Genomic DNA, 16,369 nt, shown 5'->3' on the forward strand with positions numbered 1-16,369 from the left:
TTTCGCCGGGCAAAAAGACGCGTAGTCATGGTAAGATTGCGTGTACTTTCTAGTTAGCTGCCAAAACACAAACGATTTGCCCGGCGGTATGCGCGCTAATCATGTTATGGTTTTCGAGTGACGCCAGAGGTCACAACGTCTCTACAATCATCAATAGTCTACACACAAACGATTTAGCCAAAACTTAACTACTGGCTATATTATCTTCAAAAACAAATCATATCCTGCCGTCGATTTCACAAAGCTCTTCCTAACTTAAGACTAATCTTAGGACTTAGGACGAAACCCAACCCTGCACTGTAGCATGCAGACCTTAAGATTAATCTAAACCACAAGGGATTAATCCTAAGTTCGAGATAAGACGAGTCCTAACTCTCTGTGAAATCGACGGCTGCAATAAATTGTTGATTCTGAAAGTTTGACTTACCCCCTGTTTGGCCTGAATCACCCTCAATCTATCCTGGTAGAAGTCGTAGACAAACTGAGCCATGTGGGGCATATCATCCACTATCAGAGGCTGACCAAATGGAATCTCTTCAACCTATCAATGTAGGAATAATTATTGGAAAAGGGGTTACTCAGGAATCATATTTAAATCTCTTACAGTGCCCGCCCTTTTTGTGCGTTTTGACTTTTGAACCTAAAATGCCCAGCTTTTGCAAGTTTTTCGAAGTTGTGTGTAATAACAAAACAAAAGTGTGTCTCACAAAACCAAATGTATCTTGCTGATTTTTGTTGCACTGGTACGTCCCAAAGTCAATAGAATTTCTTGAGTGATAGTGCCTTCTTGTGATAACTTGGCATCATGGGTTGTGCATGTACAACTGAGAGACACTTTTTGAGTATATAAAGTAGATCTTACATGGACGATAATGGCACTTCAGAATATATAACAAATTAAGGGGGGGTGGAGTACACACCTAAATACACACTTTAATTTAAAACTACATCAATTCCAGTCAGATACCCTTTGGGAAATAATATAGTTCTAACTAAATATATAAAGTTACAAATCACAAGGGAAACTGATGAGGTATTTTTTTTATTTTTTTTACTGCATGGTTAAACAGAAATATTTACTAGAGCAGGATTTTAACTGGAGGTCTGTGGTTCCAATCCCGCCCAGTAAATTTGTATTTAATCTTATCAACCCCAAGTTATCAAACATAAATAAGTCAACTTGCTTTTTTTTTATCTTAGACTAATTATTGTTTTAACAAACAATTATTTAAAAGGTACAATGTAATAAAGGTATACAAAAAATCTATACAACTAACAGTGTGAGAAAAAGCAAAATATATCAATCAGAATAAACCTTTGAGTTTCATGAAAATGATTGGTTAACATTTATCAGAATGGGGTGTAGAATAGAAGTATGCCTCCATAGTGATGAATTTAAAGTAACATTTATTTTCATACTCTCAATAAGGAAATACATTAATCATTTGGACAAAAATATAGTAATACAAAAAAATACAAGCAAAGAGTAAACATGACCAATGATAATGACAAGAATAAAATGTTACAATCTACGCAGTGAGTAAAAGTAGGCTGTTCAAATTAGACGAGGCTTGTGGGAAACAGCTCTAGAGAAATCACTGTAGTTGAACTATTCCTTAATCTAAATATTCACTCAAAGGGGAGCTATCATCATGATCAAAGCAGGCCTGTGGCTGTACATGGAATTATAAACTCTCACTCAGTGACTGCAGGTCAGTGCGAACCCTCAATAGAAATGATAGCGAGGAAGAGCGTGCAGTAACTTGGTGAGAGTTCATAATTTCCGAGCCACAAACCTGGGGCCAATTTCATAGAGCTGCTTAAGCAAAAAATTCGCTTAAGCACGAAAATAGCTTGCTTGTTTTACACATGTTACTGGCAAAAATGTCATGCCACATACATTGCTTGTGACTAGTATTTAGCTGTTGTTTAATTAGCATAACAATTGAGTGGAGTCTTAGCTGGTAATCTGATTTTACTAAGCAAAGATTTTTTTGCATAAGCAAAATTTTGTGCTTAAGCAGCTCTATGAAATTGGGCCCTGCTATGATTACTACTGTAAGGTGAAATGTAGGCCTATTGCTTGACAACATGTGACATGCATGACAAAATGGCCTAATGCATGAATATTTTCTACTGTTTATTAATTCGGCCCATCTAAACTTAACTTGATAGAATCTGGGCTGAGTTTGGCTGTTTTTATTTCTATGATAGAGTTTGACATTATTCTTACCTTGCGGGTGGTTGGATAGGTCTCCCTTGGTGCTAGATGAAGCTGGAGGGGCCTCTCAACAAGCTGCGATATCAAACAAGAGACTGCGTATCAACAATCTGCCTCAATCATTTAGCGAGATCAGGGCGGGATTTCTACACTGGACTGCAGACCTGCCGTCGATTTCACAAGAACTCTTCCTAACTTAAGACTAATTTAAGGACTTAGGACGAGTCCCAGCCGTGCACTGTAGCATGTAAAACCTTGCAAAATCGTCCTAACTCGAGATAAGACAAGTCCTTACTCTTTGTGAAATCGACCCCTGAGGCCCAAGTGTCGGGCTAGTGAACTTTATTACCGGAACAAGTTCGGCAGTAAAATCTTGAAGAGGAAAACATTCTGAACAAGTGTCGACTATGAGTCTGACAAAATACCATTAAATAAAAACAAGTGTGTTAAACTAAAAGGACTGGGGAAATTGTTTAATGTATCATGCCGTTAAAGCTGTGGATACTCACCAAGTTGAATGTCGGTGAGAGCTCATAGCAATTCTGGAAGAGAGACACCCTCGCAAAGACATACAGCCCTAGCCGTGCACGGGACATCGCTACAACCAATCGACGCACATCCCTGATGAAGACAAGAAAAATCATAAGGTTACACTTAAAATGCCATTGAAATACTTGATTAAACCCTCAAGTTTGGGACTTACCCCACCAATTACGCAAACACACGAAGGTTTCACTAGTTATAAAGCCCATAATTTTGATTGGCATGGTGGAGGGGGTTAGAAACCACAGAACCTAGTACCAGCTGTAACTTAACCAGCTGTCAGTAAGACGCATAGAAGCCTGCTACAAAGAATAGATGGCTCCACTTTATCAGAGGATTATATCCGGGTAGGTTGGTATGTCTGTACAATTTTGTGCATGAAGTATGTTAGTGTGTTTGGGTTGTAGCCATAGTACCAACCTGATATGACCGACCGCTCTTGTTCTGACCAATGATAGAAGAATGTAGTCATTTTGCTGGCCCTGGAATCTATCCACTGTAGTCACCTAAGGGGGAATGATAATAATAATAATAGTAATAATAATAATAATAATAATAATAATTGTGGCTTTTTATATATAGCGCACATGTCCGTCACCCAGTGACGCTCCTCTGGCGCTGTAACATGCAGTATTTCCTGTCAGATTTGGGACGACGCTTGAATTATGAGACCTAATTCTGATAGCACCATAATAGACAAGGCTGAACAAATTTTACGGGAAAAAAACATGTATCTCTGAAAGGTTATTCCAACTGCTGATGATACAGAAAATATCATAAACTAGTGTGCAATTAACGTAATGCTGATTTATAGGCAAAATTCTAAAGCAGGATACAGTAAATGTCACATGTAAAAAATGTTGCTGAATATGTGCACTTGCCGAGAACAGCAAAAATCAGCCACAGTATTTTCACAAGAACGTTAAATCAATCCATATTTAGCAAAGTGGCAGCCGGTACCACCCCATCTCTGGCCGCAGCATTCATAAAAGGACACCAACTCTCAGAAATCTGAGAAACAACTCATGAATCATTTCTCAATATAGTTCGTAACCTAAATACACAATCTGGGGAAAGTTGAAACGTTTCTAAGGTTGAAGTTTTTTCAAATCCAACTGTCTAAAAACCTCATTCCTTTAAAGGGAATTTTTTCTCAAAATGGTATGCATTATGAAAAGCTGCAGTGCCTCTTACTCTGTAAGTTTTTGTGGTAACTAATTTTTGCAATAATTACCAAAGGTATATTTTCCTTTTCAAGACATTATTTTATTCCAAGTTTTGACCGACTGCTGCATTAATATTCAGACTTACCTTACTGGGCTGGCCAATAAGCGGGTTTCCTGCACACCGTTGGTTGATGACATCACGGATCAGATGTTTCTGTCCGTTGTACGTTGTCAAGATGCTAATCTTCTCTGCCGGGTATCCCAGAAGCCTCATGTACATGAAGAGCGCAACCACATACTCCGCTTCAGCCAGGTTCTGAAGAATGTATCAGATTTTTATTGAATTATTCGATTAATGCTAAATATTTATTTATTTGTTTATTTTCCGTTTAGGCTTCAAAAGCCCTCACAATGGAATGCATACAAAAGACTAAACACATGTTTGTGGGGGGGGGGGGGAGACCAGCAGACTAGGGAAAGCCAAAAGCAAACTAAACCACAATCTAAAAGAACAATCCCCTAGGGAATAAAAATAATAATACATAAACAAACGAATAAAGGCAAACTACCACAAAATTCTACATGTTTATACAATTCTATTTTATTATGGAATATTGATTTGGTGCGGAACAATGAGAATTGACTAGAAATTTGATGAAATGGTCATTGAAAAGATGCATCTTTGAGACTGGTTTGAATATTTATATGATAAGCTCCCTACCTGGTAGAAGTAAGGATTCGGTTCTGATTCTCCGACGCCATTAAAGTCTTCCACATTGATCAACTGGAAATCAAAACGGAACCCTGGGTTGGCTCTGTGAAACTCCTGGGTCAGGTGAACATGGGGTAGGTTGCCAAGCTTCTTGTAACGCCAGTTGTACAGAGTGGCAACACTGCAAAGCAAATATCGTCAATCGTATTTATACTAATAAAATAGTATTGTGTAGCACAGCTACCCACCAATAAGGTCTCAAAGCGTTTGAATGAAGTTTAAGATTTTACAATTTGTTTAAAGACTCTGGACACTATTGGTTATTGTCGAAGACCATTCTTCTCACTTGGTGTATCTCAACATATGCATAAAATAACAAACCTGTGAAAATTTAAACTGAATGGATTGGTCGCCAAGGTTGCAAGATGAAAGAAAAAACACCCTTGTCACACGAAGTTGTGTGCTTTCAGATACTTGATTTCGAGACCTCAAATTCTAAATCTGAGGTCTCGAAATCAAATTCGTGGTCAATTACTTCTTTCTCGAAAACTACTTTACTTCAGAGGGAGTCGTTCTTCACAATGTCTTATACTACCAATAGCTCCCCATTACTTGTTACCAATTAAGGTTTTATGCTAATAACTATTTTGCGTAATTACCAATAGTGTCCACTCCCTTTAAGTACGAGACTAATTTGTGTAACGCCAGTTGTACAGTTTGGCAACACTGCAAAGCAAACATTGTCAATCATTAATGATAACAATATTTAGTCTTGTAGAGCACATGTATCTATCCATAAGGTACTCAAGGCGCTTGAACAAACATAAATATTTTGAGACAGGTTTTTTATTTTATTTTTTTATTTTTTATTTTTATTATGATACCGATTTATGTTGCACCTTAAAATAAAGGTACTGTGATACAGTGGTCTAGTGGTTAGACTGCAGGACTTGCAGTCACAAAGTTTTTGGTTTGAATCTTCAATTCAATTCAATTCACTCTGCCTGAGCTAACCACTGATTTCACAATGATTATAATAAAGTATTGATGTCTAGTTACTGAATCACAGTCTATTGATGTGTACAATTTATAATCATTGGCGTTGAACCAATGTTTGTATGAGAGAGATTGGCTGTTGGGGTCTAAACAATCCAACAGACATTGCCATAAACACAAGGCAAACCTCTATCTTAGCGATAAGTGTAAATGGTTTTTTTCACATGCATTAGGTAACACATGGGACCTACGGCTTTACAACCCATCTTAAGAACAAAGCAATAAGGGTAATGTGTAATGCTTAAGGACACAAGTTAAAGACCATACTCGAACCCGGGACTCTGCTGCACAGAAACATCAGAGCTCGAGTCCAGTGCTCTTTTTAGTGGAGCTAACGGACAAAGCAATAAGGGTGAAGTGTCTTGCTTATGAACACAAGTGACACGACCGGGACTAGAACCAAGGACTCTGCCCCATCTCTATGGATGACCTACATACCTTGGTCGTGCTCTTCCCTGAGCATCTAGATCCACTGTTGGTACCCCGAGCCGGACGAATCTAGTAAAGAGAGACTGCTCCATGTTGGAGTATTTCTGGAAGGCCATGTTTTTGATAACTGGGGGGAGCTGGTGGTGGTCGCCGATCATGATCCATCGCTTCAGACGACTGAAACCATCCTCAGGATTCTGGAGGATAGTGAGGGATTACTCTCAGATTATATGGTTCGCTTCAAACAATTCAGTATCGATCAAGTGCAATCTTTATTATTTTTATTATTTTCTTGCTGCCAGCTGCCTGATTCTCCAGAAAGTTCCCTGATATTAAACCAAAATCTCCGAAATTGCAAGGTGCAAATGTTGGCATCTCTGATATTAATAAGTTCTTATATAGTGCATTTCACAATAATCATCTCAAAGGGCTTCACATTAGTGCCCTGGTCATTGGGCCAATAACTTCCCTTTCATCTTTCTTAACTCAACTCATTTATTCCCCTGGGTGAAGAAAAGCTATTATAGTAAAGTCTCTTGCTCAAGGACACAATAGTAATGACCGGGACCCAAACCCACACCCTGACTTAATAACCACCAGAAAATGAATTTAATTCTCTTGGCAACTCGGCCATGACACCCTACCTTATCATACATGGTATACATTTCATCTCAAGGGTCCTCATAATTCACCGGAGTGTGGGTTTGAATCCCGGTTGTGACACTTGTGTCCTTGAGCAAGATACTTTACTATAATTGCTTCTCTTCACCTATAAATGGGTACCTGCGAGGGTAGAGGTTGATATTGTGTATGAAAAAGCCACAAGCGCCTTACAGGCAGCTCAGGGCTGTATACTCCCAAGGGAGCTGAGAAACATTACAGGGATGTTATTGGCCCCATGACCAGGGCACTAATGTAAAGAGCATTAATACGGTTATTGTGAAATGCGCTATATAAGAATTTGTTATTATTATTCATTCTTGTATTCATTTTTCCAAAATCCTATAGAAACAGACTTATATGTGGAATGCTCAAAGATGTTACCTGCAGGAGGAGGGGAATGAAGGTCTCAATCTCTAGAATCTGAGCGGATTCTTCCATCAGGATGTTGTCATACTAAATCAAAAAAATAAAAAGTAAAAAAGAGTTACAAACCACAAGGGAAACTGACAGGGTAATTTTTAAAGTAATTTTTAAAAAGTTTACTAGAGCAAGATTTGAATTTGCCAGGGTATCTACACATGTTTAAAGGTCAAATTTAACATTTGTTAAGACCTTTTAAAAACAAATTGACAAAAACGAGTGAATAAAGCAGGGGAGAAACAACTGAACCTGTTTACACTAGGTTTACTAGGTCAATATGAGCTGATAGGAAAATTATTATTCAATTATTTTTCAAGACCTCAAATAACAGAATTTAATACTTTGGTAACCTTAATAAGGCCTTTAATTAGAATAGTTCAATTTAAGACTGTTTAACCTCTGGATTAACGTGCCGGTGCTCTACTAACTGAGCCAACTAGGCCTAATGTTGGTAGTCATCCTATTTTGTAGTCATACTATTAGGTGAGCAGTCAGAAGCCATTCAATGCAATTGCTCTCTTACAAGACATCATGTCACAGTATTTGTAAATCACAATTATTTGCAGACATACCTGAAAGTTCATATTGACTAAATCGTGTCTCTTGAGTGCGGCGTGGGTGCAGGTCATTGCAATAATCTTGGCTTCTTTAATCATGAGGTACTTGGAACGGTCCAATCCACTCCGGAGCAACTCAAACGCACGGAATTCCTGAAAGGAGAAGACCATTTATCACATTAAAATGGTGAGTTTTTGCACGTTAAACCTGATAACTAATTCTGAAAAAATATGTCTTCTGTAACCTCTTTACGATATATATTTATTTTTTTTCCTTTTCTTTTATCATTTATTACTTATTTGAAAATAGCAATTAGTTAATCAATCATTCATTTGTTACATATTTTACAAAATCATTCAATCATTTGTTACAATTAGAAAAAATCATTCAATCAATCAATCAATCTGTCAACTAGTCAATCAATCAATCAATCAATCAATTAATCAATCAATCAAAATAAATGGAGCAGTACATGCTCAAGTGATTTCACGTCTATTGTCCCCTGGCACCAACAAGACAGGTAGCTACTGTCTACCCTGCTCGCCATTGTTTGAGTCAAATTGCTTGCAAAAATTACAGTAGGCGTGTATACACTGCCTCACCTAAAATGCGCACTACACTGATTGGCTCCTAAAATGGCGCAAGCTGAATGGTTGAGATGCAAAGACAGGCGAATTTTGTCAATAGGAGCAAACAAACTGACACAAACATACCTCAAGTTGCTGGAATATCTTCTTGATGTGTCTGTAGCATCCCTGTTGAAAAAAAAGAAGGGCATATTGAGTAAAGTAAAAGGACGACTTTAAGCATTGCATCGTGAAAGGCAAGAGAAAATGCTGGTTTGCAGGCCTGGAATTTTCACGAAGGCCCATGGAGGCCATGTTGCCATGGTTTTGACCTTACCAAGCAACAGAAGCAGAATGTATAACTTACCTCTGCAATGTCCATATCTTCATCAAAAGATGTTCCTTTAAAGACAGGCTGAAAAAGAAAAAAGAAAAACTTGATTTATCTGAAGTAGTTCCTTATTCACACAAACACAAGAGTAAGATAAACTATTTCCTCATAACTGAAACAGCGATTCACATTTTTCATTTTTATAAATGGCGTATTCACATTTCCCTGAACAAGCGTTGAAACTATCAAAGTCTCTGAAGTAGCCAAGTTTAGTAGCCAGCTCCAGCCTAAGTCAAGCTTATTCTGTTCATGTTCCCGCCTCTATGCATTATCCAGCAAAGCCCATGCTACCAGCTAATTTCCAAGGCTACTGCGGTACTTAAAAGCAGTGGACACTATTGGTAACTACTCAAAATAATTATCAGCACAAAACCTTCCTTGGTAACGAGTAATGGGGAGAGGTTGATGGTATAAAACATTGGGAGAAACGGCTCACTCTGAAGTGCCATAGTTTTTGAGAAAGAAGTAATTTTCCACGAATTTGATTTCAAGACCTCAAGTTTAGAACTTGAGGTCTCGAAATCAACCATCTAAACGCACACAACTTTGTGTGACACGGGTGTTTTTTCTTTCATTATTATCTTGCAAGTTCGATGACCGACAGCTCAAATTTTCACAGGTTTGTTGTTTCATACATATGTTGAGATACACCAACTGTGAAGGCTAGTCTTTGACAATTACCAATAGTGTCCACTGCCTTTAAGCAGCATCCAGCAACAGAGTCCAACATCCTCCTGAAGACGTTCAGAGCATACTGAATTGAAATGTTAAGTTGTCAACCACCCATTCTGTTCAGAACCGACACTACTCGAGAGAGATTTACAAATGATGCTAACCCAAACCTCACATAATTAACTCAGTTTAACTCAATTTACTGAAGTGATTTTAGATAAAAGCTCATTGATAAAAAGTTTGTACCTGTGGTGCATTTTCAAAGTACTTATTGAAAGGGAAGTGTTCCAGGATGTCTTCCGAGCCGCTCCTCTGTCCGCTGGTAGCAGTCGGCTTCACCTTACTCAGAAACTTCTCCCATCTTGCTACGACCTAAAGAAGAGTGCAAACATGTCAGCACCAAGTTATTACTTACTCAACATTGTGCAAGGGTGGGTGCAGGGGATACAAACGTTCCTAGTTATTAAGACTAGTCCTATGTTGGCAGTTTCCCTATTATTCAGGAACTTCTCCCATCTTGCAATACATGTTTGTAATACCTAAGGAAGTGCGCAAAAATGTCAGCACCAATTTGATATTTACTCAACATTGTGCGGGGGGAAGACTAGCCCTATTGTATGTTGGCAGTCTCCCTATTTTGTCAATATCTGTGTTCAGAGGTGCCAGTCAGAAGCCATATACCCGTCAACTGCCATTAAGCCAGGGTTCACATCCAAGTTGTTGATACAACCTGGGAAGTGGCAGTCAGGGATCACCTTAAGGGGGTATTAAATAATAAACCACAAGGGAAACTGACTGGGTAAGTTTTACATGATTTGGGGTTGAACAAACAAAAATAGAGCAGGACTTGAACTAACCTCCACCGTATTAACGTGCCAGCGCTCTACCATTTGAGCTATTTATCCCTATGTTGGTGGTTTCCTTACAATTTACCAAGTCAGTTTCCCCAGTGGTTTGTTGTCTGAAGTTATAAAGACCTGAATTTGAACAAGATTTTTTATAGAGCGAAAAGAAAGTGTCTGGAAAAACTGTCTTGCCTGATATAAGAAGAAGTGGCCAGCCGTCTCGCAGGTGTAGGCAACATCCCCGCCGACACCCAGGCTTTCTTGTAACCTTTCTACTTCCTTCAGAAGCTCTAACCGTCGCGCTAAGACGTAGTTGACTCGACCATACCTACATAGAGACACATTTCATCATTACTTGTTTCTAAATACCTAAAGGAACGTACAGAATTGGTAAGAAACAAAATTTGTGAAGATCCCAGATTTTATGAAACTTTCATGGTCTAATGATGATGATGGTAGAAAACATCCCTTGAAATATTTCTATCTGAAATGTCATATGCGATGAGGAATAAATAGTCTAATTTTGTGTTTGGAGTTTATTGCTCAGCGAGCATTTTATTCATTTTTAATTTTGCATCGATGTCATGTAAAATGTGTAATGTTTTTTGTTACTATTCTCTCGTGACCCAGATGGCCGATCAATCTCTAACTTGTACAGGTTTGTCAGTTCATGTATAAAGGTGGATTACATAAAGTGCTTACACAGCCAGCAACTGTTTTGTTAGCAAAACCAATTCTGTAATGTTCCTTTAAAAGATTTGTATAATGAAAGATGCCTCAAACAAGACTAAAACCCAAAACCTGAGCCCAACTTCATAGAGCTGCTTTATGCACAAAAAGCAGCTTGTAGTACAACATAATCTTGCTGACCCGAATAAGGATACCAACCAAAATACCATGTCACATGTACCATCTGTGACTGGTATCCTGCTTACTTCTGCTACAACAATTTGTTATAATCAAAGGGAGACTTTTGGGACGCTTGGTGGCAGCAGACTTACCAGGTAAAATCCATTGTTCTCGGTAATGTGCGCATGCTCAGAACTACGTGAACAATGGAAATTTACCTGGTTAGTCTGCTGCCACCTAGCTTTCCAAAGTCTCCCATTACTACTTTTCATCACTGAACATGCCATTCGGACCATTTGGAAAGAATTTGACTGGTCTTTGGGTCTCTTATAACTAACAATTGGCCAGCGGACCACTGTTAAGGGAGAAAGTTGTGGTGTTGTATGAAAGTAAAGAAGTCTGTACCTGCTGAAGTCTTTCTCTGTTTCCAGAGCCTCCTCTCCGTGACCAAGACGTAGTAAATGTCTCTCGTCAATGTCCAAGGCTATGATCTTCTCAAACAACTGATTCAAGGCCTACATGCAGAAAGAAAATGTGATGAATCATAAAGAGATACACTTTCTAGACAGTGGTGTATAAACTGTTTGAGTTGATTAATCACTAAGAGAAGATTTATCTTGTTTTAAGGGTATTGTCATCATCATCATCATCATTCTTTGTGGTCCATCAAGAAGAACGTAGAGCCGCCCAAACCAAACGATTTGTTGTGCCGGTGAGTCATAGTCCAATTCTAGCGGCACAACCAGGTGTTGTACTACTATTCTAAAATAGCCAGGATTTGTCCGGTCATAAGTTTGCCAGCCCGACGCTGAAATCACTTGCCTCGGGAGTGCGGTCTGGTATTAATTTTTAACCTCTGATAAATAATGCTCTTAATCATTTTGTTATTGTACATGCTTTAAGAACTTTTTTAAAATGTTGAGGTTTGTTTGTAGTTGCTGGGCACCTCTGAAAAACAGTGTTTCACTAAAAGGTGTCCCCAGGGTAAATAAGAAATAAATAAATAAATAAATTAATAACTCAGATCAGTTTAGCCAGCTTTATCTACCTGATTAGAGTGAGTCACAATCAACGTTCTCTGGGAGGGAAAGTTATGGTAGATATTGGAGATAATCTGAACAGCAACGTCTGTCTTTCCTGTGCCTGGTGGACCAACGACCTGAAGACAAAAACAAAACAGTGTCACTATCAAAACTAACCACAAACATTCGACTTCCATAGACCATTGATATCCTTGTATAAACATGTAAACTTATGCATCTTTTAGTGCTATATAAGCCAACAAACTATAGAGTGCACCCCACTGAATTTACCCAATTCACGTGACGTCATCATCAGAATAATCTTGGATGCGCCATACTGGTGGGCAATGTCAATCTGTGCATTATTCAGTGAAGTGCGCATTTTAGGCGACGCATCGTTAACACGTAAACATATTGCCCACGGCCTCATTAATATTTTGTAGGGCCTCAAACTATGCTATTAATGTATAGACAGATTTGAGAACCCAACAAAACTGGGATTCAGTGTAAAAATAGTACCCAACTGTGACCTGGGGGTTGTTGACTTCCAACTAGAGGTATTCTGGCCGACGTAGGCCCTGAAATAAATGGTCCTACGTGTCGAGAGGTGTAGGGAAATTTTTCGATATTGATTGGAAAATTACACCAGTGATGCAATTTTAGCTCCATGGAAGGGTAGTTTGAAGTTCAGCACAGTTGAAACCATCTGGGCCAAGTATTCTTTAAAGCTACAGAGTTAAAATGTGCTGTGTAATGGACTGAGAAGCATTACAAACACTCATCTGTGAACTGAAGGGCCATGCCCAAGTGTTTTGGGATTCTCAAAAAAAAAAAAAAAAAACCACAATGCTTAACTTGGTGGGGATGAATTAACGCATACACAAGGGTGATGTACAATTGAATTAAATTGATTGCATTTTACTTCAGATCTGAAGGTTTAGCATACCATGGTAAGGCCTGGCTGCATGCCAGCTCGGATGGCCTCTATCTGTGTAGGGGTGAACTGGATCGTATTTCTGAAAGATAATCAAATTGCGAAATAAGGCATTTATTTTGACAGCTCAGTTAAAAGAAAACAAACGTCCAATTCAAGATTACAAATATGCTTGTGGAACACTAACCAAATTTATATGCATAACTGCTTAATTTTATTTTTTTCAAATAATAACCCACAAGGTAAACTGACTGAGTAAATTTAAATTTACTTTGAGTTGAACAAAGAAAAATTAACTAGAGCTGACTTTGAGCCCATGACCTCCAGATTAACATGCCTTGAACACCCAGCAGGGTGGATACGTGTGCATTACAAGTCTTATTTTTATTATTATTATTAGGGCTCTACCAACTGAGCTATCTAGCCCTTTATAGCTCATTTGGTAGAGCCCGACATGATTAACAGATTGCTGTGGGTTCAATTCCCACTATAGTAAATTTTTCTTTGCAAAACCCCAAAAATTACTTTTGTTTTGGAAGGAAAGCTGTAAAGAAAATACAGTATCAGATCAGAATCAGAGTTTATTTTTTCAGAATTCTAACACATAGCATTCTAACACATAGCATTTGCGTTGTGCGAGGCTGCATACCTGCGGGTAATAGTGATTCATTCTACTTCTGCAGCCCCTGACCCACATAGCCATTTCATTTTTTTTTTTTTTTTTTTTTCCATTTTGGTTCGTCTTCGGTTAGTTGCGTTTAAGTTTAAGTTGTTAATACATGTATTTCTTATTTGATTTTATGTTATTTTGTACACATTTCTATTTTTATTATATACATATTTTTGTACATTTTGTGTTGTTCTGGTCGAATAAATAATAATAATAATGTTCAAGCTCATGTGTAAAAAAGACGAGCAGAGCATACTGTTTGAAATGTCAGACCATACCGGCTGTTTTCAGAGCTAACACTCCCACAGACGAGATTGAATACATAGTTGTACCCGCAAGTTAACCATTTATTCATGTTTATTATGATTACATTATTCTTACTGATTTTAAAAATTGATTGCACATCGATTGATATAAAGCAGAAAGGCTCTCTTGAAACCCACCTTTTGGGTTGATTGTACGGATAAGGACCTCTGTTTGGAATGACGTGGGGTTCAACGACCAGTTCTTTCTTCTCAGTTTCTTTCTCCTCTTCTGCCTTCTTACGTTTCTTTCCTCCTCCGCCGGAAGTGACCGGGAAAGTTATTCTAAACAGAGAAGACGTAACAAATAAGAAATTTCAGTATCTTAAAGGTGAACTAGAGAATTCTGAACTAATTTTGGTCATTCAAATGCATCAGGGTAACTGATGGAGGAAAGTTAGTCTAAATAGAGATGTTTTCATAAGTAGAATGTTTCTGCATCTTAAAGAAGGAGTGGAGAATTCTTAACCCATTTGGAACATCATTCCCCTTTTGTTTGCCCCATTCCATTACACCATCTCCTACAGTCAAAAGTGTCCTTCCCCCAGCAGAAGTGACCGGGAAAGTTTTAATAAACAAAATAGAGCTACCAAATAAGACTATTTCTGTATCTTAAAAATAAGGTAGAGAATTCTTAACTAATTGGGGAAATTGTTCCTGCTTTCTTTGGCGTCCCCCTTCAATCACACCCACCAATGCTGCATGCTGTTTGTTCAATTGGACTACTCCAACTGTCAACTAACACTTTAGAAGTATAAATCACAGTGGTTTCTGAGAAAGTAAAAAAGCACGATTGCACAGCAGTAGTATGCTTTCAACTTTACTCAGTCCCTCACACAATTTCGCCCTCAAAATTTAATTTCATTTCATTTCAGTAGTTAAAGAGACTAAAATTGAAGTGTTTACATTTTTTTTAACGACAATAGCTAGTAAAACAAAGAATATAGAATAAATAGAACCTACAACCAATAAAACCTGAAAAGGGAAGACCAAACACAGTCTAACTATCTACAAGATAGCACAAAAAGCATTATCAAAGTTATTGATGAGTTCCTACCTAAAAGGCGGCTTCTGCTTTGCAGGGTCAGTGGCGGTAACTTTGATGTCGTGACCCGGGAACCCCGCCTTGAGGTGATCCAAGCTGAGGAACGTATCGTTCCAGTTCAGTGTGGCGATCTGATTCTCCATCTTGGAGTAGTGGGCGGCACCGGGGTCTCCGTAACCTAAGATGATATCATGGAGCCAGTCTGGGACGACACAGTCTGTATTCATCAGGTTACGGATTGTCTCTAAAACAGCCTGAATAGTGACAATGAATACGGACAACCAAGAATCAACTAACAGGGTAACGAACTGTCTCTAAAACAGCCCGAAAGGTGACAATGAAAACAGAAAACTAAGAATCTCAATATTTTTTTTTTAAAATGGAAGAAACCGTAGGTTCCCTACTCTCCTTCCCTGTGCTTGTCAACAACTGCCTCAGCTCAGTGAGCACACACTCCCTATCACCTCCCAGTGTCATGGCCGAGCGGTTAAGAGCACCGGATTCAAGCACTGGTGTTTGATCAGCAGGGTGTGGGATCGGATCCCAGTCGTGACACTTGCTACATAAAATTGGGGAGGTAGTGCTTTCTGCTCTACCGGCCAGGCTTCGAATTGATGATACCCAAGCCTACATCCGTATGGACTGTAAAGGGGTTAACCCTGTTTCAGCCCTAGGAGTAGGTGGCAACAGCCTCTGGAAAAAAATAATTGTAGCACACACCTTGAAGTGGCCTTCAGGCCTTGTGTGTCAGGCAACTTGCATAAATAAAATAAATAAAAAAAATAAAAAAAGTGGGTTTCAGTTACAGCTCCAGCCTACACCCTACATCAAGCCAAGCCCAGCTTCTCCTGTTCCTGCCTTCGCGCGCCATCGAGCCAAGACCAACTACCAAGGCAGTGCTTAAGTAGCATCCTCCTGGTGCAGGTAAATTCATTGTTCTTGATAATGTACGCATGCTCAGAACTTTGCTCAGAACTATGTAAACAATGTAAATTTACCTGGTAAGTAAGTCTGTTGCCACCTACTGATCCAAAGTCTCAAATTGCCCATGTGAAGTATCAGGTCTGTCAAACAATACATCTTAGGGACCCTTCCCAGATTTGTAAGTAACTCACCTTGAAGTTATTTTCCTTGGGTTTCCTGCGCATGATGATGTTGAAGGACTCATAAACGTCCTCTCCACCTGCAGCAGTACCAGCCATATCCTGCTGGTACTGATTTGAATCTAACCACACTCGATAGGTACGCTGGGCACCAGGCAACTCAGGTTTCGGGTCAGGCCCTGGTAATGTTTGAAGAAGTAAA

At 38.8% G+C, this 16,369-nt stretch overlaps 1 protein-coding gene across 1 annotated transcript in view; it reads right to left on the minus strand.

Annotated features, from left to right (window-relative positions):
* The window catches only part of LOC139936145 (RNA helicase aquarius-like), a 44,364-nt gene that overhangs the window by 9,683 nt on the left and 18,312 nt on the right, over positions 1–16,369 (minus strand). The window contains exons 20-38 of the mRNA XM_071930889.1: positions 16,180–16,346; positions 15,077–15,318; positions 14,161–14,304; positions 13,060–13,129; positions 12,140–12,250; positions 11,497–11,606; positions 10,435–10,570; positions 9,644–9,769; positions 8,702–8,749; positions 8,482–8,523; positions 7,783–7,920; positions 7,172–7,243; positions 6,137–6,324; positions 4,652–4,823; positions 4,076–4,246; positions 3,185–3,270; positions 2,731–2,842; positions 2,234–2,296; positions 428–541 (exon numbers count right to left, since the gene is read on the minus strand). Coding sequence (XP_071786990.1) covers positions 428–541; positions 2,234–2,296; positions 2,731–2,842; positions 3,185–3,270; positions 4,076–4,246; positions 4,652–4,823; positions 6,137–6,324; positions 7,172–7,243; positions 7,783–7,920; positions 8,482–8,523; positions 8,702–8,749; positions 9,644–9,769; positions 10,435–10,570; positions 11,497–11,606; positions 12,140–12,250; positions 13,060–13,129; positions 14,161–14,304; positions 15,077–15,318; positions 16,180–16,346 — 2,312 coding nt within the window. The remainder of the gene's footprint in view (positions 1–427; positions 542–2,233; positions 2,297–2,730; positions 2,843–3,184; positions 3,271–4,075; positions 4,247–4,651; positions 4,824–6,136; positions 6,325–7,171; positions 7,244–7,782; positions 7,921–8,481; positions 8,524–8,701; positions 8,750–9,643; positions 9,770–10,434; positions 10,571–11,496; positions 11,607–12,139; positions 12,251–13,059; positions 13,130–14,160; positions 14,305–15,076; positions 15,319–16,179; positions 16,347–16,369) is intronic.

Source organism: Asterias amurensis, chromosome 1 (genome assembly GCF_032118995.1).
Source record: "Asterias amurensis chromosome 1, ASM3211899v1".
NCBI lineage: Eukaryota > Metazoa > Echinodermata > Asteroidea > Forcipulatida > Asteriidae > Asterias > Asterias amurensis.